At 48.9% G+C, this 24,275-nt stretch overlaps 1 protein-coding gene across 2 annotated transcripts in view; it reads left to right on the top strand.

Moving 5' to 3' along the window:
* Positions 1-24,275, top strand: part of HTRA1 (HtrA serine peptidase 1) — a 49,553-nt gene that overhangs the window by 8,438 nt on the left and 16,840 nt on the right. The window contains exons 2-4 of one of the 2 annotated variants that reach the window (XM_032490728.1): positions 16,668-16,767; positions 17,194-17,398; positions 18,431-18,475. In XM_032490728.1, the coding sequence (XP_032346619.1) occupies positions 16,668-16,767; positions 17,194-17,398; positions 18,431-18,475 (350 nt within the window). The remainder of the gene's footprint in view (positions 1-16,667; positions 16,768-17,193; positions 17,399-18,430; positions 18,476-24,275) is intronic. The other variant, XM_032490729.1, reaches the window with a different exon arrangement.

Raw genomic sequence — 24,275 nt, 5'->3', positions numbered from 1 at the left:
TCAGCCCTCACTGGCAAACACCCAGGAGGAAAAGTCTGGTCATAGCACAGAAGGTACAGGAGGAAGGGCAAGAACCCGGGACCACCTAGAAGGGCCCCATGTGCTCTGACATCTTCCCGTCTGTGGGGTTCTGTAGTACTGTCGTCCAGGTCTCTTCTCTTGGAGTGCCCACCGCTGGCCACCCATACAGTCCTCCGTCCTCTGAAAAGCATCACTGTGCTCTTGCCTTCCACAGCCTGCCTCTAACCACATCAACTCCCCGTTTTCATGTTTTCTGGGATCTGATGGACAGAGACACCTCCTTCCCTGCAGAGATGCTCTTGACTGGCCGAAGCCACCAGTTGGCTTATGGACAGAATCCCAGAGCACAAAATCTAAGTGCGGAAGGTTCTCGCAGTTCCCATGGCCCAACCCGTCACTTTAGAGAGAGGCATCCAAAGGGAATATGACTCTCACAAGCTGCTTAGCTCATCGGGGAGGGAGGCAGGGTTGTTGGCCAGTGTGGACTCCATCCTGAGGCCCAAGGCAGAGCCTTGGAGCCCTGCCCACCTCAGCTGCACCTTTCTGCTGGAGCTGGTGGGTATTTGGGACAGGCTAGGGTCCATGCACATGATTTTCCCAGGAGGCAGAGAAACTGGGTGCTTCCACTTAGTCTCCCACTAAACAATGATGCTGAAGAAAACTCCTCCCACCCCTCACCCCAAAAATCCCCTCTTTGGGTTGGAAAATGACCAAAAAGCTATCTATGTAATGACTGACTTCTCATCTCAAGAGTTATAAGCACATATTAATGCCCTTGAACCAAAATTACAGTGCTCTTGCTAAAAGGAAAAGAAATCAGTATAAACAGCCTGGTAAATGTGCCAGATAAGTCAGCGCTAAGACGCTTCAATGTCTTTTAAGCTGTGGTTAGATTTTCTTTGGGATGACTGTACCAAGATTTTCCTCTCTTAGCATAAAGGCTCTTTTTAACTTTTCACCGTACTGTTCCGATATCATGAGAAATGCATTCATACATTTGATGGCATATTGCACTGTACCAGTTTTTTAAAAAAGTTATAAAGAGAACTTGTTACGTTGAAAATGAAAGAAGACAAAAGATGCAGGATTCCCCCATCATTCCAGCAGCTTCATCACTTCTGTCCCGAGCAGCACCATGCTTTGGTTTACTAGTCCCTCTTTGTGTCCATTTGGGCCCTGGTTGCTATTGTAGACAATACAGAAACAAACGTTTTCATGTTCATGGTTATTTCTGTACTAGGGTGGTTCTTTTGGGATAGATCCTAAGAAGTGCAGTGGCTGGATGGAAGGGTGAGGACTTTCTATGTCCTTTGGTGTATGTTGCCAAATTATTTTCTAGGGGGTTGGACCCATATTCATTGCTCTCAGCTATAGAATTATCAACCTCCTAAATCAGTGGAAGCTGGGGCAGCCAAGAAGAAATTCTCCCAAAAGAGATCCTTCAGGATAAATGGAATAGGGCGGTACCAGCCGCTCTGCTCAGTCAGTAAATTACGTGGTCTGTCTTTAAGTGACTTTTATTCCCAGGTTGACTGATTTTAAAAGATAAGCAGCATTTGAGGTAGAATGAGAACTTTTAAAATTTGGTTTTGCTTGTGAATGGAGCTGTGATTACAGACTGACCGAAAGGGGATTGTGTGGTTGTCAGGTCAGCTGATCCAAAACTTGTGTTTTCGGCGATGGACCAGGACCAGCCAGGGGACGTGAAGGCCTGAGGTCACAAGCCCGGCTGTGTCAGAAACTCTGAGTCCCTGGCCGCCCAGCCCAGGGCTCTGTGCCCTGAGCCTCCCGGCTGCCAGCTCTGTCCAGGATGCAGGAGGAGGCCAGACCGTGTTTGTTTGGAAAAGTGAACAATATGTTTATTCAAATGTTTGTTTACACATAGACCAAAATATAATGTAGACCAAAATATAACGTGAGCCACATGTATAAAATACAATTTTCTAGTAGCTACATTAAAGAAGTAAAAAGAAACAGTGATCCCTTTTTTCTTTTTTAATGCACTTCTATTGAGATATAATTCACGTGCCATAAAATTCACCCTTTCAGAGTGTACAGTTGAGAGTTTTTATGTTGTCTACAGCGAGGTGCATCTATCATCACTATGTAATTCTAGAACAGTTTTATCACTCCAGAAAGTAATCCAGTACCCATTAGCAGCCCCCCCATACTTCCCTTCTGCCCTAGGCAACCAGTAATCTGCTTTCTGTCTGTATGGATTTCCCTCTTCTGGACATTTAATGTAAAAGGAATCATGCATTTGTGGTCCTTTGTGACAGGCCTTCTTTCACTCAGCATAATGTGCTCATGTTGCAACGTGTATCCGAGCTTCATCTCGTTTTATGACTGAATAATATTCTGTTGTGTGAACATAGGAAGGCCATGCTTTTATTTTATTTCCTTTTCCTGATGGGGAAACCCTAATCCCAGCCCCCAAAGTCACTTTGAAAGTCTAGGTGGCTGAGGTGGCCCTGACTTGTTCTATCGGGAGACACTGGAGCATGGGATGCAGGAAGCCAGCCTTGAAAATGAGAGTATTCTGTACAGATGGGAATTATATGCTGGAAGGAAAAGATCAGGAAATGCACTTTTCAGATTTATTAGATCATGTAACTTTTTCTGGAGCTGGCAAGGATGTCGGCAATGGTCTAGCCTACCCCCTCGTCTTACTGACGAGGTAACTGAGGCCCAGAGAGGGGAAATGGCTTGTCTTGGGTCTGAAAGCCCACTTTTCACTTCTCACGTGAGCTGAAGATTCCTTCTGACTTTTGTCTCAGTTTTACAAGTCCCCCTCATTCTCCTCCTCACACCTCAAGCAAATGGGCAGGGGATACTTCTCAGGAAGAACGGTCCCCTTCCTGGATGGAGGGTCTTGATTCACAGCCCCCCCCCCCCATCTTCCCAACTTCCTACCCCAAACCCCAGGCCCGCCCTCCTCCACTGGGGGCCGTGGGAGGGTGGCTGCTGACAGCTCAGGAGCCTGTCCCAGACGCATTAATAAGCAGAACCATCACTTCCCAGCCCGCTGCTTGTGGCTGGACGATTCGGGAGCCTGAACTGCCCTGGCTCCTTCAGACACAACAGCCAGGAGGAGCTGGCGCAGGAAGAGAACCCAGCTGAGAAATCTGGGAAGGTCATGACCGGAGCCAGATGCTTATCAAGAGGAGAGTTAATAGCGTTTTTGTGGACTGAGCAGTCAGCCTTTTCCCCAAGGATAATAATAGACACCATGTCGGCCATCCAGGAGACTTCCGAAAAAAGACATTGTGGGGTGGAATTGATGGGAAACTTTTCTCCTAATACATAAAATAGGTCAGCAAAGACGATTAAAGGTGACAGTACCCACCAAATCCACATTCACCACAGGTTTACAAGCAAGGACTTTTTTTTTTGGCCAGTGAGACTGAAAAGTGATTATCAAAGACAGGCACCTTTAAACATAGACGCGTTGTTCTGGAAAAGCCACCTTTTCCCGGGAAAGTGGTTGCTGCAGAACCGGGCCGTGCTGGTAACTGACAGCCAGCTGGCCAGGTGCCCCTCCAAGCTCGTTCCTCACCCGCAGGCTGTCTTAGACTTGTTTGGGTGGCCCTTTCTCTTCCTTCACTTCACCTGCCCAAGTCTTTGCAGCACCATCGACAACAGCCTTGGCCCAGCCCCTGCAAACAGTCATTTGCTCAGGGCACATGGATGTGGGGGACGGCTCTGCAGGCTGAGGTCTGGCGTCGGGTGAGCTTTTCCCACCCTGCGCCGTCTGGGAGACTGCAGTGGAAAGAGGGGCTGCCAGCGCTTGGATGTGCCAGTGTGGGCAGGAGACTGAGGCCGGGCGCCCAGGCTCTGCCGCCTTCCCTCTTTATTCATCAGGAGGGATGAAATGGGTCACACCTCGCTCTCCTGAATTTTATTTATTTCCGTGCAAATGGCAGGGAGTGCAGCAGCCCGCCATTCCATTTTGAATCTTAAAGAAAAAAAAAAACAAAAAACAGTTGCTACTTGCGAATTCAGTTTAAGAAAAATAGTAAACTGACTATACTGCAATTAAAAAAATTAAGAAAAGAAAAATAAGGATGAGGGCCTTTGGCCATGGGAAGCTTGTCTCCAAAGCTGCGTCTTTACCATCTCTTTCTCCCTTTGATTTGCAGACAGTGGCCCCAGTGATGTGCGGGACATTCAGGTTGATTTCAGACTTCAGCCAGCTGCCTTGGCCACAAGCAATGCCTTTCTCCTGCTAGTGCATTTTCTCTGCAGGGTTCAGAGAAACCTAGTTGCATGGGCCCCTCTGCCCTGGAATTTGCAGCCGCAGCACCGATTAGAATGGGGGTCTGGTTTTCTGGAATGTGCAAGGTCTCGCTTCTGTTTCTGCTGCCTTCATGGTCCAGACCAGCGCTGGGCCAGACTCTGGGTTGCCGCTATGGCTGACAAGTCTCCTTGGAATTCAATGGAGTGGGACAGACAGAAGGCAGTCACTCAAACTGCGGACATGGAGAAAATGAGTCTTGCTGGGCATCTTTGCTGCATTCACTGGGTTGTGCTTTTCTTTCCTCCCCCAGGCCCCAGCTCTTGCCAAAGGAGGCCCCATCCCCTTTACAGTTCATGCGTCATTACCCATTAGGAACCTGTTTAAAAAGATTCCTCTCCTGACCCTCAGGGAGAAAGTAGTCAAAGTTCAGTGGAAGAGGAGGAAGCACTGTGTTTCTCCGCTGTCCTGGCTGCTTTCAGCGCAGCCTGCCTGCTGCTCTTTCTTCCCCTCCGCTGGGCTGGACTTCTCCTCTGCCTTCAAGGTAATTCTCAAATTCATCACGCAGACTCACAAAGAGAGCTTTTCTTAGTGAAAAAGCATCCCCCGTGCTCTCCCTGACGGTGGGCCAGCCCTTCTCCCAGCTGTGTGGTGTTAGGTTAGTTAACTGCTGGCCTGTCTCCTGGGCCTGTCGCCACACGCCTGCACACCTGGGACAGGTGTCCCACCTGGGCCTCGGGTGCCCGCGCTTGGCCAGGTTCTGGAGGCCAGACTCCAGGCCTGCCACAAAGGTCCTGGTGTGGGAGAAGCGTGGCGGGGCCCCGGCGGGCAGTGGAAAGCTCAGTCTTCTGGCTTCTCTTTCCGCGGTGCCAGCGGCTGGCTGTTGCAGGCGCCCCCGCATCAGCCGGCCTTGGACTGCAGCCGCTCCTTCTCTCTGCTGCTTTGTCTCCCTGCAGGTACACCCCTGCCCCATCAGAAGTGTGGGGACCTTTGGCTCTGGGCAGTAGGCACAGGGGAAGTAGAGGGAAAAGCTTTGGATCCATCCCTGTGTCCCCTCCCCACCTGCACCCCCAGCCTTGCCAGGCTCCACGTGGCCTCTCTGTAAAAGAACAGAGTGGGTGAACATGGGCCCCGGGCCCTTGTGACGATGTGCCTGGAGTGTGATAATTTCCTCCTGGTGGGATCCCTCTGGATTTGGGCCTGGATTTATTTAACATCCAGTAGCCTCCTTGTAGTTATGATCAATCTGACCGTACTGAGGACAAAGAAATGTCCGGACATGACCCCGGGACCACCTAAAGATGAGGAAGAGGACAGCCTCCGCCTGCAGCCCCATGGCAAAGAGTTCTGGGGTGTCACTGGATTCTAGGCCTGAATCTAGGCTGGCACTTGGAGGATGGGGCTCCAGAAACTGGATCCCATATTGGGGGGGGGGGGAGAAGCTCCTGCTTGGGGTGTTGGGGCTGTGGGAGGGTGGCTGATGACAGCCGAGGAGTGTGTCCCAGACCCTTACTCAACTGAACCATCCTCAGTGGCTATTTAAAGTGTTCATGGCGCCCCACTGGGAGTCTGCTGTGTTTGTTCCTTTATTTACAGTTTCTGAGCCTGTAGGAGACTGGCTGGCTGTGTCTGCTGGTGGCCAAGAGAAATTTCCCAAGGCTTTTGGGCAAGACTTTGAATCTAGAGCAGTGGTGGGTCCCAGCTGGCATCTCAGGGTAATTACTTCTCCTGGTCCTTCATATGAAAATGGGAACATGTTTTTCATTGGCTTTCATTTCCAGCCTCCTCTGTGCAATGCATTTGTGTCCTTGCCTTCAAAAGAACTGTATTTCCTTTGTCACTTATACCCAGGCCCACACCACAGAAAGGACGGGAGGCGTCAGGGGGACTGGGGCAAGTGCAGGAGGGTGGCTGCCCTGACCGGCCTGCCATAGTCCCTTGGTGAGCAGACCCTGGATGCATCCAGCCATCATTTTGGTGGAGTTTCTTCCCATATTGTCCTTTTCTCAGCATCCTGTCAGTTGTCAGGACTGGACTGTGCTATGACTAGTAGTCTTTAAAATATGAATATCTTTGCTGGCACTTAAAGTTGAAGAAATTAGGTTAAAAATCCTAAGTGAATTCTTCCCTTAACTCCGTGGAGCTGAGAGGGACCTTGGAAGCCACTAGGTTGAGCCTCCTTATTTTAAAGTGGAGCAGCCTTTGGTTTGAGGGGGCTGGCCTCACGGCCTGTGAGCTGTGCTCAGCATCCTAGGTCATGGGAGATGGGCACCTGCCTCCCAGTTCTTGGAGTGTTGCCTCCGCCCCTGTAGGCTGACTCCTGGGCTCAACCAGATTAAGGCAGCATCTCTATCAGGTCCTGAGCAAATGTGATGCTTCTCAGTATTTCATGGGCATTTTGGATTTTAAATCAAATGACTTTGGAATACAGGTAGGGCCGGTTTCACGGGTGTGCGACCTGTCCAGTCCCGCTGGATTTGCTTAGGAGGACGCTGCATGGTTTAATGCTCTGCTGTGACTATCTTGGAATTCATAATAATTTTGAAACAAGGAGCCCCCACATTTTCCTTTTGCACTGGGCTCTGCAAATCATCTAGCTGGTCCTGAATATAGGACAGTGCATTAAAATGCGAGTGATTTGATCAATCTGCTCCTGCAGCTGATTTGAATTTGGGGAACATGCTGTTCCCGTTGAATAAAGGAGGATTCATCCCTTTTCCCTCGAATACACTGCGTTCTGTTTTCCAAATTAGCTCTACTTATCGACTCAGTTGAGAATTTGGAAGGCGCGATTGTTCTTGCTGGAAGCGAAGGTTGGGTCGTTAATCCTGAATCCTGGCTCTGAGTTCTCAGGCTTGGGAGTGGGAAGTGTGTTCCCACAACTGTGTGGGCCACAGGGGGCCGGAGGCTGGGGTGAAAGGGCTGGGACCTGGAAGCGAGGCCGCAGATGCAGAGCAAAGAGCTCCAGCCCAGGAGCCGGACAGATGGGGTCAGCCTCCTGCCTCTCCTGGTCCCCAGCTCTGAAGCTTTGAGCAACGTGCTTGACTTCTCTGAGCCTCAGTTTCCTCATCTCTCTGTAGACAGGGGGATCCACCCTGCAGGTTTGCAGGAATAACTAGAGAAAAATGTATTCGGTGCTGAGCATTGTGCTTGACGCACAGGGGATGCTCTGTAAATGCATGCTATTATTCTTGCTGGTGTTAGTACTTTACCGCCAAGACTGAAAGTTGGGTAGGATTGACCAGCTGCTGGGGAGGGGAATAAGAGTTTTAGGCAGGAAGGAAAATAGATGTGAATGCAAGGAGGCGGGGTGGAGCGTGGTATTTCTGGAGGCCTGGCAAGAGGTTTGCAGGAGTGGAGATTGTGCATTAAGGTGTCTTGGGAGGCAGAGCTGGGGACTCAGAGCTACGGGCTGGAGTGGCTTGTGGGGGAGACAGGAGACAGGGATGCCATGGGGTCCTGCATTAAGTTCACGCACCCCAAGTGGCAATTTTGTTGGGGGAGACTTCGAAAACAGGCCAGACCTGCCTGAGTTAGAATGTAAAGGTGGGATTCTGAGACGTTGCAGAAGTATGAGCAGTGCCTCGCGGAGGGGCTGAATTGTACCTGGGAGGCTGAGCGCAGGGCTGAGAGCTGGCAGGCGACCTCGTGGCCTCAAGATGGGCATGAAGTTTAGTGCTTTACCTGCTTCTCTCACTCAGAACCCCCAGTCCCCAGAAGAAGCAGGTCTTAGCTCCACGTTGCAGGAGGAGAGAGACCGAGGCTTGGACAGGGAGGGCCACTGCCTGAAGTGACCCAGCTGTGAGGGGCAGAGTCAGGACTGGAGTTGCCCTGGAATTACAAAGAACCTGGTGACCTTTCCCAGCCCTGCCAATCCTGCTAGAAGGAACTGGGGTGGGGATTCAGCTCAGCCCGTCTCTCCCAGACACACTGAGTTTGTGAACCCGAGTTGCCACGCCAGGTGGCAGCTCAGCATGGAGAAGGGACAAGGGACAGAGCCGAGGGGCAGAACATCCAGATCCAATTCTAGGATGACTGGAGCTGGGTCTGGGGCACCTGCACTGACGTGGAGCAGGGGCTGCTCTGGAGGGCTCCCTTGGTCCTTCTAAAGTGGATCCGTCCCACGCTGGCCATGGTGACTGGTCGGTGACTGGCAGCCCAGCTGGTGTCCTGTAGGGGCAGCTCAGGTGTCCTGCTGGCCTGGTTCAGGCGTCTCCATTCTACCCTGTGAGCCAGCCATGTGCTCTGGAGGGTCAGGGAGCCGCGAGGGTGTCCCACCACCTGGGCGGGGATTGGCACGCCTACCTTTCCCCTGGCAGATCCAGGTTTGATGGGCTCTGAAACTTGTACGATTCGGGGCACCCTTTTTAAGAAAAGAATTCAAAATTATGAATGCAACCTTAGGCATGGAAATGATTCTTTATTTAGATTGAAAAAACAAACTGCCACAAATTAAAATTGTATGAAGTGGGCAAATACTACAAACTCCACACAACCCAGAAAAATGTCATGATGTTGTTAGTAACTACCAGGTGGACCTTCACCTTTAAAATACTCCTCCCTCCCCCCACTCTTTGGCTGTAGGCTCTTTGATCAGCTTTTCATGTGACATATTTTGTAATGTTTCCTATGGAGAGACAAGAATGATTATTATTATTACTCGTATTAGTAATTTAGTCTTTCCGGGCATACTTCTCTGCTGCCCACATACTTCCAGAATGGATCGGTGTGGTCCATATGTGTAACCTCTGGCCTCAGGTAGGGGAGCAAGCAGGGTGGCAGTGGCAGTGTCCCTGGAAACCATTTCTGTCCCAGGACAGGTAACTTAACTAGATGCAGAAGTGACTTCAAAGCACATGAATATACATCATTAAACCCAAAGAAGATGATCCCTTCGGTTTTATTTTCCCTTCAGCCACGTTCCCAAATGCCCACAGCCTCTCGGACAGGACAGAAGATGTGTGACAGAGGGAACGAGACACTGCAGTTTAAATATTTTCCTTCTACAGTTGTCCCAGAAGCCTCTGACCACCGAATGCTTGGCTAGGGCCCTCGCAGGGCGAATGCGGGCTCTAAGCCGCAGCCTTGTTTACCTTTCCTGTAAATGCACTTCTGCTCCGAACTGTGGCAGCTGTGCCGGAGTCAGGATTATCTGCTGGAGAGAGCGCGAGAGACATCAGGCTGAGGTTCCCAGACTTGCATGGTTTGTGACACTCTTGGTGTCTGAGTAATTTTTCACGCCCCACCATCCACCCAACCTGGGCCAACAGAAGGATTTGGCTGTTTCATTTGTCAAGTAATTAGGTCCCAACAACTTAATAAGTATTTGCATCCTTCCAACACGGTAGTCATTTGACAAAAAAAAAAAAGGAAAAAAAAAAGACATTTTAATTGCATTATTCAATAACCACAATTACTTACAAGTGGTCAGTGTGCGCCTGTTGGCTGCCATACAGTCTCTCAAATCTTGGAACCAGATTGGATCCCACCACCCCATTTCCAGTTCAGCATTGATTTTTGTATGGTACTTGCTTTTAATCACAGTGACCACCAGAAATCCAAATCCACAAAGATATGGGACCATCAGAAGAACGTAGCGCAATCTGATTTCAACTCTGTGAGCAACCTAAAGCTTCTTCTCAGGGTGTCCACCAGATACTTGACAGTCCAGGGTATCAAGCAGCACTGTGTTTCCCCAGAAAACTTGGAATATCCTGTGGGTTTGCTGTGGCACTCGGGGGTGGCTCGCTGCAGAGTTTGAGAACCACAGCCTTAGGACTGGAAAGATTTCTTTCTTCTTCTGCCTCACATCTAATCTTTACCTGACATTTTTGCCATAAAGTTGAAAGAAACACACATTTCAATGCATTTAAAGCGCGTATGCAATTGTGTGCTAAACCTTTTCTGTTTTTGTTTTTTGGGGCGGGGAGGGTAATCAGGTTTATTTTATTTTTTTTAAGAGGAGGTACTGGGGATGCGCTCTGCCACTTGAGCTATACCCTCCGCCCTGAAACGTTTTGAGAGAAATACAGATAAAAGTCTGTCCTTTGATTCATAGTCCTCTCATTGTGATTTACACTTTCACTGCAACAAATTTTCTTCCTTGTGATAATGTGTGTCAAGTACTTCACTTAGTGCCTGGCTCTTATCAGTAAGCACTGAATAATGGAAGTGTCTCTTATTCAATTTTGATAATAATTATTGAAACTTAACACTATTGGGGGGCGTGTCCAGGACACGTGGTTCTCAAACTGTGTGTATATCTCTCTTCCTATAAAGAAGTTGTTGAAAGTAGTTAAGAAGTATTATCTGTAAAACTCCAGGGATGATGGGTTCCAAGGAAGCAACATTTGTGGAGTTTTGTGCATGACTAGTAGTTCATAAAGAGGAAAGATGAATAATTTACTGTCTTTGGATGGGAACCTGGCAAATGTTGGCTACTCTTAATGGGTCATTTGTTATGTTAAAAATCAGCAGTGATAAATATTTATTAGGTAAGTAGAAAGATCTGTCTTTTGTAAAATGTGACTCAACATTCTTCTAATCTTAGTTTTTCAGAATTTTTCTGTTTAAAATAAAATCATGTAGTATGTCATTCAATTTTTCTCTTTTTGAGAATTATTTTGATATCCTAGGTTCTTTGCTTCTCACATAAATTTTAGAAATAGCTTATCAATTTCTACAAAAACTGCTGGGATTTTCTTTGGGAGTATATTGAGTCTGTAGAGCAATTTTAGGAAAATTGATAGCTTAGTAATAGCCTTTTGACCCCTAAGTATTTATTTAGGTTTTCTTTAATTCAGTTCAGCAGTGTTTTGCAGCTTTCAGTGTAAGGTCTTGCATATATTCTCTTTCTGTTTGCTGAGTGTTGTTTTTTTTTTTATCATGAATGGATATTCAGTTATGTCAGCTCTTCTTTTTGCATCTGTTGAGATGATTGGGTTTTCTTTTTTTAGTATGTTACTGCAGTAAGTTACATTGTTAGGCTTTCAGACGCTACACCTACCTTATTCATCCCTTCCTGGGATAAACCCCACCTGGTAATGATATGGTATCCTTTTTATTATATTGCTAAATTCTGTTAGTTAAAAAATTTAAGGACATTTAGTCTATGTTCATGTTGGATATTAGTCTATAATTTTCTTATAATATCTTTGGATTTTATATTAGGGTGATGCTGACTTTATAACGTAAGCTGAGCAGTGTTTCCCTTCTGTTTTTAGAGAAAGTTTGTGAAGTGTTATGTTGCTTCTTTCTTAACCGTTTGGTGGAATTCACCAATGAAGCCACATGGGCCTGACATTTTCTCTGTGGGAACATTTTTAACGATAAATACAATTTCTTTAATAGGTACGTAGGATTATTCAAGTTATCAATATCTTCTTGAGTGAGCTTTGATAAATTATGTCTTTAAAAGAAATTTGTCCATTTCACATAAGCTGTAGAATGTACGTGCGTAAGTTCATTCATAATACTCCCTTATCCTGCTTTTAATGTCTGTAAGGTCTGCAGGGGTGATCTTTCTTTGATTCCCTATATTGGTCATTTTTGCTTTTTCTCTTTTTTCATTAATCAAGAAGGTAGAAAATACCTACCTTTCACTTTTCTGAATTCTGAATTGCCAGCTTTCTGAATGCCAGCTCATTCCAACTTTCTGTTCAATAGTGGAGCAGCTAGAAGGGCCAGGCCTCGACCCTGCTTGAGACCTCTCAGCCTCATTACCTTCCACCACGTGAGCTCTGGCCTAACTGAACCAGGCCCTCGCTTTGCAGAGGGGGTCGTATTTGTCTCCTTCTGGTGCAGCTCAGCTTCCGTTCATGCTGGATTCTTCTGCTGACCCAGCTCCTTGTCTCTGTCTGAGATGGCTGTGAGGTGCTCTCGTAAGCTGGGCAACAGAGGTACACGTCACAGCCAGAAAAGCTGGCCTGCCACACAGCTTCCCCCTGCTGCCTCTGCGCTGGTGGCCACAATGGCCCTGCTGGGGGGCGTGTCCAGGACGCGCATAAATGTGCCAAGGTGGGGAGAGTGGTTTTCCGGACGCCTTCACCTCTCCCTTCGCTTCTCTGCTGTGCCGCTGAGGTGTGTGGTGCTCACACCTGTCCAGGGCTGCCCCTGAGCAGCACCTTCACCAGTTCCTTTTTTTTTTTTTTTTAATTTTTAAACCGTATGCCATGACTTGGCCAAGCACTTCATCATATACAGAAGCTCATAAAATCAGCACCAGAAACACATGTAGTAGGTGTTATCATCATTGCATTTTATGGACGAAGGGATAAAACTTGGAGGCGTTAGTTCACACACTTAAGGTCACACAGCAAGTAAATCCTACGCCAGGTGTCACACTCCAGTCCTTCTGAGACCAGAACCTGTGCTCTTGTTATGGAAACGACAGGCCAGTCAAGAAACAAGCACCACTCGGAGGGTTGGAGTACTTAGATATATTACGCCGGCGGGCTCAGAGGGGCTTCTGCTCCGAAGCTCTGAGCACCTCCAAGACGTGCGCATGAGGTTTTATAGGGTAAAGTACAAGCTTGGGGTATTTGGCCAATAGGCATGGAACAGCTTTAGCAGCATTATCATCACAAAAGTGGAGGCGGGGAGGCAGCAAACCAACATTCCAAAGCCAGATATGTATCTTTGAAAATCCAGCTGGCTAGCAAAAAAACGTAAACAGCAAACCAACACTAATTAACTTAGATTTACAAGTTAGTCCAGCAGAACTCAGATCAGTATTTCAATACTTAGACTTGTGAGTTATCTTGTTAGCCCAGCCCAGCCTCTCCTTCACATTCCTAGACCTGTGAGTTATCTTGTTAGACCAGCCCAGCTTTTCCTTCACACTCTTACCCAGTCTCCCCATGCTGAGCGGCCTGGACACCCCAGCCTTTTGTCTATCTGCATCACTCAGAAAGTGGGTCGTGGCAGAGCCAGCCTGGGTCCATCTCTGGGAATTTTCCGCCCAGGCAGACCCCTCGGGGAGGAAGACAGTTGACCTGCAGTTGAGATCAGAGCAGATGGGGCCAGCCAGGGTTTCTAAAGACCAGGAGGCAGCAGCGGCTTCCCCTGGTTTGATGGACGACCTTTTAAATGGAGCAGGACCCTAGCACTGTGCCAAGCTGCTCTTAGCAACACTATTCCTCATTCTGAGATTGCATTTGGAGAAGACAAACGCTTCTTCTTTGGCTCAACATTTTGCCCACCTTTGAACTCTTAGTTGGCAGTTCAGCTGTTTCTGCTCTATTTCATCCTCCCACTGACCTCGATCCACTGATGATGATAACAGAGGTCATTCATTGCTTTTTCACCCAAGCTGCACAATCAAGGCTTGTCAGTGGAGCTTTTCAGTATGGTCTGTGCACCCACTGCTCCTCCTTCCTGTTCACTCATCTGCAGAATTAGGAGAGTCCTGTGCCCAGTCGCAAATTCCACAAGCTCCTTATCTTGCTGTGGCATGTTGGAGTGAGAGGGAGACTCAGGGATTACATCATAGAATGTTGGAGAGGAACAGACTTCACAGCTCATTCTAGAGGTGGTTGGCCCCATTTTACAGACGGGAAATGGAGACCACCCAGTAGACTATGGATGGAGCCCGGGAGTTCTAGTGTCCCGGCCAGGGTCCTCCCTGCTCTCCCACATTGCTGTCCCAGGTGGGCAGGTCTGGGGCCACTTTCTCTAGGGTGCGAGAAAGCAACTGCTTCTCATTTTAGTTGGAAAAACCCATTCACTTTCACCCCTGATGTGGGCAGATTCTCCCAGGCCTACGTGGAAAGTAGAAAAAGGAAGTAAGTGAATGAGTTTTTAGTGGCAAGACTCTAGTAATTGTCCTTCTTGTGAGGATCTCAGAAACTCCATCCTTCCCTGGGGGTTGCTGGCCTTGTTAAAGGAGTTCAAACTGCTTTTGACCTTTCCCAGGGAGCTGGTCTAGGAAACCCACATGCATCTGTTTACAGCTGCCTTTGGGTGATGTTCACCAGGTTCTGTGTCCAGGAGGAATGTTTCTGTCCCCTTATTTATGGCTCCCATTGGAGACTTAGGGAGAAACATCAATTAAACACAGCTACCTGGAATCCTGGGAGGGCAGCAGACACGGGTGGGGCCAGTATGAAACGGAAAAGTTGTAGATTTGGCCAGATTTGTCTGTGATTTATACAATCTCTTAAGAAAAGTTGGTATCTATGGAGAAGTCATTTATAGTTTATGAGCCTCAGTTTCCCTAAATATAACATGGGAGCAGCATCTGATTTTCCTCTTCTACAGGAAGGGGACCATGTGAAAAGGTTTTGGAAGCAAAAGTAGTAAGCATGATGCTATCGTGACTTTGTGGAATTGGTTTATCTTGCTGAGTACTTGCAAGTCTTTTCCTGCCCCTTGGAAAAATCAAGCCATGCAAAAAGAGAGCGGATTCCAACTGTGAAATAAAGCATCAGCCACATGGATCCGTCTCTGGGACCAAGAGGGGCCCTTTGTTCACCCATGGTCCCTCACTCACCTCCAGGAGGGAAAGCTTGGGAGGATGTCCTGTGCCCAGAGGTCTTGAGTCGGAAAGCTGAGACCCTTGCTGGGGTCTGGACAGAAGCTGTGGTGTCCTAGGGTCGTCTACGGACATGCAGCTCTGAGAGCCACAGGGGCTTGAGAAATGCCATAGTTTCCACAGTCACGAGCCCGGGGAATGGCTGTGCCCGCCTCGCAGAGGGAGGCGTATGCGTACGTGTGAATTTATGTATGTGCGCGAATGTAAGAGTATGTGTATTGAATGTGTGTTTCCGTGAGAGTCGGAGGGAGTCTGCGTGAGTGTGTATGCATGAGTGCGAGTGTGTACGTGTGTGTGGATGAGTTTGTGTACGTGTGAGTGTGAGTGCTCATGAGTGTGTTTGTGTGAGTGTATGTGTGTGCATGTGTAATTGTGTGTATGTTGGGGACGGGGCGCACGGGCCCTTTGGTGAGCTGGGGCATTTTTGCAGGCCAGCTGTTCCCTCGTAAACTATGGGCTGTTTGTGAGTCCTGCTGAGTGACCAGTGACAGGAGAGACCAGTGCTTCTCAGACCCTCTGTGGTGAATGATCAGCATTCTTTTCCTTTTATTTCCTGCCCATCGCGGACCAATACTTTTGTAAAATATGCTAAAAATGAATTACTACCAAGATGTAATTAAAAAGATACAGAATACCAGCCCCAATTTCAAATTTTTAGATGCAAGAGGCATAAAATTCCTCTGTCAAATTGCTCTGAAGGTTTCAGAAAGCTCCCTGTGGGTTTCTGCATGGGGCCGGGTGGTTGCAGGGTGGCGGAGCCGCCCAGCGCTGCCCTGAGCTGGACCCACGGGCCGAGGCGGAGATGCGAGAAGGGCTGGGATGTGTGGGTCTCTAGCTGCAGACTAGCCTGGAACCCCTCTGATGTTCGAGCAGAGACTTAATGAAGGGTCTCAGCAGGTGGCACGGATTTGGGGCCAAAGTAAGAGGCTCAGGCTGCGCCTCCCAGCCACGCCACCTCTGCCACCCGCGTGCCAGCAAAGTGGGGGCTCTCGGACCCTGAGTCTCTGGTCCCTGAGCTCATTTCTGAGTCAGAAGCCATGGGTGTGTGCACCTGGCTGGTGGTAACTAACTTTTTGCTTTGCTGGGAGCCCGACATTGGATGTGTGATAGCTTTGTCTGAAAGTAGCTTTACAAATGCCCCCCATATGGGGATTCACTAATTATAGTGCATATATTTTATACAGAGAATTACAATCATTTGATTTTTCTTTTTTTCTCCAACAGCATCAAAGCGTGTCTTGTACCTTTTGGTCTGGGGTGTCTCGGGGTGGAGGGAGTGGACTGAATGGTCAAGGTGTGGTGGAAAACTGCTGTGGGGACAGACAGCAGGAAAGACACAATCTGTCTTTGCCTTAACGCTTTTTCATAATAGTCTTTTTAAAATCTGAAGCATCTGATGAGCATCCCATCAAAACAGCCTCAGCCTACCCCCGATGGTGGTGATGTGCTGAGAAGGACGGTTTTGTGGTGCTGGGGAGTCGGGGAAGGGACTCTGGCAGAGGATGATGCCATTTCAAGGTGACCCTGGATGGCCAACTTTTTGGAATAGCCAGTAAGAGGTTCAGGTGTTTGCCGATGCCTCTGGCTCAACATTTTCGGGGTGAAATCTTTGAGCGCAAGGAAGTCAAGCAAAGGGGTCATCTTTGCTGGATTTTGCTATCTTATCTGAGTGGGTATTTTCTCAAGAGCCAGGAAGACTTTTGCAACTGAGCCCAAGTGTAGGATCTTGTCCTCACCTCCCTTCTGGTTCTAGAGACCTCTGTGCGCATCTTTTGGCTCCTCTAACCCACACCTTTCTCTAGGTGACCGCAGCACAGGGCACCTTAAATATCTTGTCTTTGTTAAGCATCTTAAATATCCTGTCTTTGTTTCTGTTCTCAGGGCAGGAAGATCCAAACAGTCTGCGCCATAAATACAACTTTATTGCCGACGTGGTGGAGAAGATTGCTCCTGCCGTGGTTCACATCGAACTGTTTCGCAAGTAAAGAGAGCCTTCGTTTTTTTCCACTGCCTCTGAAGCTCCCACCAAAAACGCTGCCGTTAACAAAACATCAGAGCTATTTTTGAGACACTTTAGAGTGTCACTGAATATAGTCCTACAGGAAGATAAGCATTTCTCCCGTGGGATGTTTTCCTGTTTGACTATTTAAATCTACATTCTTGACCCTTCTAGATGTTTTAAGAACCTCTGGTTCTGAAGAGGTTCCCTAAGAATATTTTCTAAGTGGAATTTTTAGATGCATATCAAAGTCAGCCTAATATTCCATTTTTTAAAGTTAAATAAACCCAATATATAAAGTAGCAATTGCTGAGTGTTTGTTGCTGTTACCAAACCAATTCATCAATGTGTCAAAGAATTGATTTTTAAGGTGTTTCAGCCTTAACTGGGTACCTTTTTTGGTTCTAGGCTTCCTTTTTCTAAGAGGGAGGTGCCGGTGGCCAGTGGGTCTGGGTTTATCGTGTCTGAAGATGGACTGATTGTAACAAATGCCCACGTGGTGACCAACAAGCATCGGGTCAAAGTTGAGCTGAAGAACGGTGCCACCTATGAAGCCAAAATCAAAGATGTGGATGAGAAGGCAGACATTGCACTGATCAAAATTGACCACCAGGTAAATGTGTTCCCACCTCCAGGACCACGTTCTCAGGTGCCTTGGCTAAAATTTAGCAGAACCTGGAGAGATCAAAAGGACTGGAACTCCCTGATTTCATGAGATTCTCAGGGAGAGCACCAAAGCGGGTCTGAACCAGTCAAGTCTGGACCAAAGGAGAGCATTTAGGAGATGCTGAGTGTGGTCTGGGGTGGGGAAAGGGAGGGAGCTCATGGGAGCTTCTTTAATAAGCAGGCGATAAGAGCAGAGTTCTAACAACAGTATTTTTTGTTTGTTGTTTGCTTGTTTTAATGGAGGGACTGGGGATTGCATCCAGGACCTTGAGCATGCTAAGAATGTGCTCTACCACTGAGCTATTTCCCTCCCTTCTCTGCTTTAAATTTTTATAAAGTAAAGCAATAGGTTTGTGAAGAAATGAGTAGATAAGCAGTGAAATTGAGTCTCCCTTCTATTCCTGCCCCCGAGGCAACTGTTGCTACAGGTTTTTGTTTATTTGTGCACTCACCCGTGTATAGAGTATTTACCGGTTTTGAAGTTAGCCATCATTAGCATGTAAACAGCCGCTGTGAAAACAAACCAGGTCTCCCCAGTTGGGTCTTTGCAGAGTTAGGAGATGTATTTTAAAGCAATACTCCGTACTCAAAGTTTTGGAAATCTTGAGTTAAAACAAAGCTACTGAATTTCTTCCTCGTAGCCACTTCTCAGCGCTTTTAATATGCTCATGTGGCTCTCCTGCCAAAGGATGTGTGCAGGGAAAACTACAAATATCTCAGTGTAGAACTTGTCGTTCCCCCGCCTCCCCAAAACTGAGACATTAAGAGCTCAGTTTAGGAAATGGTTTGCTTTCTATTGAAATACTCTTCTTGTAGTCATTTTCCCTCTGTTGATTTGTTTAGCGAAGTCTTTCTCTCTGAAATTGAATCCCATTGCTGTTAGACTGTCAGAAATTTCCACTTGCTGATCTGTTGATGACAGGGGTTTGGTTTGCTCCGTGCCAGGTGCTAAGGAGGTTGTGTCTTCTGGTTTCTCCAGGCCCCTGTCATTTTTCCCGGACTTCCTGTGGAAGGAGGACTCAGCGTAGGTTCGAACCTCGTTTCTGGCCCAGGAACAGATCGTAGACTGAGAGCCAGGAGGAATCTTCCTTTCCAGCTCTCCGTACATTTTACCTGGATGGGGGCTGTGAGGTCAGACCCGGGTGGCACAGCACAGACTGTTCATCCGGACAGAAACGGGTTCTGTGCCCGGTGTAGGTGACTGGCCTTTAATGAGGTTGCAATTGCATATTATTTCTGTTGGGTTGCCGTGGAATTTCTGTAACAACTCGTCTTTCAAAATGTGCTTATTGGTCACAGCGTAATCATAATAACTTCTACTCGACAAGCTCCAAAGCTGGACCAGGCTCTGACTTCATTTGTCACTGTCACCTGACCTTCAAGTTAGCTGTATCGTTCCCATTTTATATAGGAAGAAACAGCGGTTCAGAGAGCTTAAGCCACCTGCCTGAGGCCACACAGCTATGCTGTGGTGAGTTACAGCCTCCGAAGCCAGCCAGACTTCCCAAGTGCCCAAGCCCATGGTCATTATAGGAAGGATACAGCTGGTCTTCTGTTGTGATGGGTGGTCTGATGGGATGGCTCAACTTTAAATAGCCCATGGGGAGGCTGGCGCACCCCTGTTTAGGAACAGGCTGCTTGAAAGGAGTCCAGGATGTGGTAGTCTCACCGGAAGGAGGCTGGCCAGAATAGCACATCCTGTGGCTGCACGCGGGGCTTCTCAGCTCCTCCGAGCCCTGGGAGGGCAGCCCGCCGTGGGGGCTCTCTGCAGGCAGGACGCTGGTCGGATGCTGTGTGCGCTGCCCCCGCTGAGTAATTTCATGTTTGGCACGCGTGGGTGAATCCCATGCAACTGCTCTGGCCCGGGGATATTCTTTTCAGATTTTGAGCCAAGGTGGAGAGTGTCTCCTCCTGTCATCCCCGGCATGTCTAGGCAGGATGTGAACCAACTCCACAGACCAGCTTTGCAGGGTGTTTCTGACCCGGCTCTCGCTGTTCCCGGGAGGCTAGCCTTCTGCCAGCAGCATGCTATTTGAGATGAGTTTCTAGCCCAAGAAAAAGGAGCTTGCAAATTTAAAGTTGAACTAATGTGGCTTTTCAAAATGGAATCGGAAATGAAAGGATATTGAATTGCAAACACCCACACAAGAGACTGGTTTCCACTGACTAACCTTTTTTTTTTTTTTGCTGATAGTCATTGGAAGTGGGAGAGTGAAAACATCTCTTCCAGCTCTTTCTATTTTGTTCCCTTAGTTTGATGATGGATTATTTAGGAGAAGGGGGCGGAGACCGGCTTGTAATGAGGCTCAGTTTGGATGGAGCCTCTCACCTCGGTGAATACAAATTTGCCCAAACGATTTTATAACGTGCAGGCAATGCGTTGGTGGGGGGTTGGAGGGGAAAGGGGGAGGTGGGCTTGCTTTGCACTGTGTCTCCTCCGGAGCAAGAAACAGAGCAGGAAATCTCAGAAGAAGCAGAACAGAACCAACAAAAATTAGACTCATGGACCGAAATCATTCCAAATGGCGCTTATGCTATGAGGTCAAGGTCCAGCCTCCCCAGGGCCATTTCCAAATAACTCAGTAAAACTTGTGTGACCACCCCCCACATACATGGGCCCAGTGGTTAAGTTGGTGGCTCACAAGCTGGGCCCATTTCCTCTCCGCAGCACCAGCATTTCATGTGAAGGGTTCTCCATTACTTAAACAGCAATCCTCCTTCCTGAGCGTGCTATTCTTGCCACTTTTAATGAATGGAAATGACCGCGGACACCTGTTGTCACTGTCCACTTGTCACCCACGCCGCTCCCTCTTCTTTTGGGAGCAGCAGCCAGCATTTTCCTTTGGGGTCTACTTCTTCCGCACTGGACAGTCTTGGTGGGGACATCAGTCATGGCGCCCCACCCCCTGGGGCCAAGGGGTGGGCACAGGACCATCAGATCGAGCAGGTCCTCCTCTTGGAGCTGCAGCTGGATGTCACTGGCAGATAAACTACATGGGGAAGGCTGGTGTAGCCCCCGCTACTGAGACCTCCGGCGCTGAGTCCCTGTCCTTTCTGAGCCTGATCTGCCTCCTTTCTCTTCCATTCTTCAGGCCCCCCTCACATTTTCAGTAAACCTCCCTTGCCTTGAAGTTGCCAGAGATATTTCTGGGCTTGCAACCAAAGGCCTTTTTTGCTTTTCACTGCTGAGCAGACACATGTGCACTCACTTTCCCCGCTGTCTTGAGCCAGGAAGAACTTTTGGAAGAAAGCTCACTGAGCAGGGCAGCCGTCTTTTCCTGCTCTGCTGCCCCCACCAAGCTGGAGGAGGAGGGTGTCCCCCAACAGGCCCGCCCCCTCCAACCGCAGCTGGCCTGGACATTTCTTTCTGTGCTTCTGTCCTAGCATTTGCAACTCCCCTTTCTTTGGAGCCGTGACTGGGGCCAGCATTCACCAGGGGAGGGGAGTAAGGACAGTGTGCATGCAAACAGTTTAATAGAAAGCAGCTTTGAGGGCAAACTAGTTCAGCTTCAGATAAAAACAGGTTCCAAATGTGTTTAACATGACGCTGGCTGTGTTTGCAGAACATTTAAAAATTTTATCCAAAGGCAGCATTTTGTCCGTGCAGTTTTTTGCTGAGTCGTTCAGGAAGAGAGAGAGAAAATATTTGGTTTCTTTAGGCCAGAGTGCAGGACAGAAATACTGGGGATGGACTGAAGGAGGGAAGAGAGGAAAGTCACTTTTGTCCCAGCTGTTTCTCCAGCCAAGTTGATTAGGAACAAGCAAGAGAAAAGCACATACACCCCCGTTGATGGTTGCAACTTTCAGATGTGTCCTGTCTGCCCCCTGGGAGCCCCTTCATTCTTACAGAGAGATCTTAACTCCTTAGCGGGGCCTTCAAGACCCACCCAGCCTGATGGGCACCCCTCTCTCCCCATCTCCTCTGCTCTCTCTGCCCCTCACCCACTCTGCTTAGCTACCCCCTCCTCTGTTGTCTCCCACAAAGCAGGGGTGTTCTCCTGGAGCCTTGGCCTCCCTTCTCGGGGTGTCTCCCTCCAGCTTCTCCATAGGTGACCCTCCGCTCTTTAGGCCTTGGATTAAAATCTGCCTCAGACAGCCCTTCCCTGACCCACTGCCCAGGGGTGTGCCCCACGTCCCAATCCCCCCATCACTCGGGGCACACTTCACCCCTGAGATGATCACATCTCACTGTTCATCTTTCCCTCCTCATCTCTTCATCGTTACAATTGTCTTCTTCACTTGTAGATTTAAGTTCCTCTGTGCTGCTAGAGTGGGAGGGACACACCTGTCTTTGTCACTTGTCACGTAGTAGATGTGCTCACCAGCAAAGTCCAGGGGATGAATTCAGAGCCCTCTGCCCAGGAGGAAGCAGGCCCACTCACCGTGGGAAGGGGGTGCAGGAAGGCCCCAGGGCCCATACCATGAGTTACTCCCCTGCTTCCTGGGGACAAGGTGACTGGGCAGCAGGCTGCTGGCAGAGCAGAACCCCCACCCTCCAGACTCCGAGGCTAGTGCTCATCCGATCCCGAGGGCTCCCTGCAGTGTGGATGGCGTGTGGCTTTGCTGGGGCCCCAGGAGCTCTGAGGTCTTTGGGAACTCAAAGCCCTGGTGAGGTGGTGAGGTTTCCTGTGGGCTTTTCCCTGACGCCAGCAGCCCGGGGAGTATTTGGAAGCAGCCCTGTCGAGGCTTGTGTGGTGATTCTCTGCCTTCACCCCTAGGCCTGCATCAGTTCCCGGCTACCTTCGGGCCAGATGCCACCTACAGCCCTGTTTGAAGTGGCTGAAGAGTGACACCTCCGGGCCCAGGGGCTGCTTTGTTGGCAGAGGGTCCTTTTCCTGCTGGGCTGGCTGCTGGAGCCAGAGGAGCTGACGCCACTGATTGTGAAGTTCAGAACTGGGGTCTCTTTGGCGGGTATCGAGGGGCCTGGGCCCTTCAGGCAGGAGTCCTGGGAGCTGCTGGGCCGGCTCTGGTCCCCGCAGGCCTGTCTCTCAGAACTTGGTCTGCTGTGTGGGGGGTCTGCTGGGCTGACTTCTCTGAGCCAGGAGGGTCCAGGCGGCCCCAGGGACGATGGCGAGGGAGGGGAGTGGTGTGTCAGGCGTGACTCATGCCCCCTGTTCAGCCAGTTTGCCTCAGACAACCTGACTGTCAGAAGACGGCGCTGACTCAGCCGCCTGAGCCCGTCCAGAAGTGAATCAGATAACACGGAGCCTGGGCTGGAGCGGCCGCCCATCTCCTGGAGTCCGTCACTCATCCTTGTAAAGTAACGGGAGCCTGGAATGCGGCTTGCAGTACCATAGCTACCCACGTATTTTGTTTCTGTATTTTTCCATTTCGAATTCCCCCGACTCCCTCCGTCCGGGTCCCGGTCGTTTTGTGGTTTGTCCTCTTTCCCTCACCGAACCGTCAGGGCTGCACTGCGTTGGCTCAGAGGCCACAGCCCCTGACGATTTTTATGAGGCTTCTATTACCGTATTGATTTCTAACCATTTTTAGGGGGATGTGAATCAGTATTTCATTAGGTGATGTCAGTCCAGACGCTGGCGTGGAGGCCGGCCTCTTTGCTCTGGGCCAGCCTTTGTCCCGGGGCTCCCGGGGACGCGGCTCCTGCGTGTTCCAATGGCAGCTTCTCGTGGAATGTGAAAACATTTCAGTTCCCCAAACTATCAAAACCGGAGCCCTGTGTGTTCTCTGGCCCCTTTTCAAGAACTTCGTTGATTGTTAAGGAAATTCTTTGGCGATGTTTTTCTCTTAATATGGTAATGCTTTTTTTTTTTTTTTCACTTTGGCAGTCTCTCTTCAGGGAATTAGACTAAGACGATCCTTTATGGTTCTGACCAAGCAGTTCCCAGCTTGTGGGGACTGAATTTGTAGGTGCCCCGCTGGGAGTGTCTCCTGTCCCTTTCACTGAGCGGGGAGGGCATACATCGGTTCCATTTGCCAGGTTAGTGAGTGTGTAGCCACGTGTTGGGGTCCAGGGTTGGCTAACTGTGGCTGCAGGCCAAATCTGGGCCCCCATCTTTTTTTGTAAATAAAGTTTTATTGAAACACGGCTATGCCTATTTGCTTATGTAAAGTCTATGGCTGCTTTTGCTGACAGCAGCAGAGTTGAATAGTTGGGATGGAGACCACATGGCCCGTGAAGCCAAAAGCACTTACTTTTTGGCCTTTCCCAGAAAAAGTTTGCCAACCCTGGTGTGAGATGATTAACACCTTATTCTAGAGGAGCCGAATGTGCTTGGAGCCGAAGATGCTCTTAAGACCCAGGTGAGGTGAAGCATGAGGTGACCCCGGGGGGAAGGGCAGGGAAGCTGCCCTCGTGTTCTTGCTCTTGGGAGACTGTGCTTCTTTGCTGAAGAAGAGGCTTCGGTCTTGCCGGATGAAGCACAGAGAGGCCTAGTTTTGACCCATTTCTCTGTGATATCTGTAGAGAGGAATTTTGTGAATTCCAAGATGTTTTGCAAATGACTATCCAATTTTCAATCCTGATGATCTGTTAAGGTCTCGTTTGTTTTTTCTTTCAGTTATTCCTTATCCATTCACGGAGTCTGTAAATATTTACTGCGTATTTATTTGGCCAAACACTGTGTTAGGTACTGAGGATGTAACAGCCATGGGCAAAAGCCACAGAGCTTATGGTCTAGTGCGGGAAACAGGTCAACTAGGGTAAATGTGGTGGTGGGTACAAGGAAGGAACAAATGGAAGGAGCGGTAGGAGGCACTGGGGGCTGGGGAGCCCTCCGATGCTAGTGTAGGCGGGGAAGCTTATCTGAGCAGGTGACGTCAAGGCTGAGACATGAAGGACAGGTAGAGCCAGCCAAAGGGAA

This window comes from Camelus ferus, chromosome 11 (assembly GCF_009834535.1).
Source record: "Camelus ferus isolate YT-003-E chromosome 11, BCGSAC_Cfer_1.0, whole genome shotgun sequence".
NCBI classification, from domain to species: domain Eukaryota; kingdom Metazoa; phylum Chordata; class Mammalia; order Artiodactyla; family Camelidae; genus Camelus; species Camelus ferus.
Note: the sequence above shows the minus strand (reverse complement) of the source record. Positions and strands in the feature narration are given on the sequence as shown.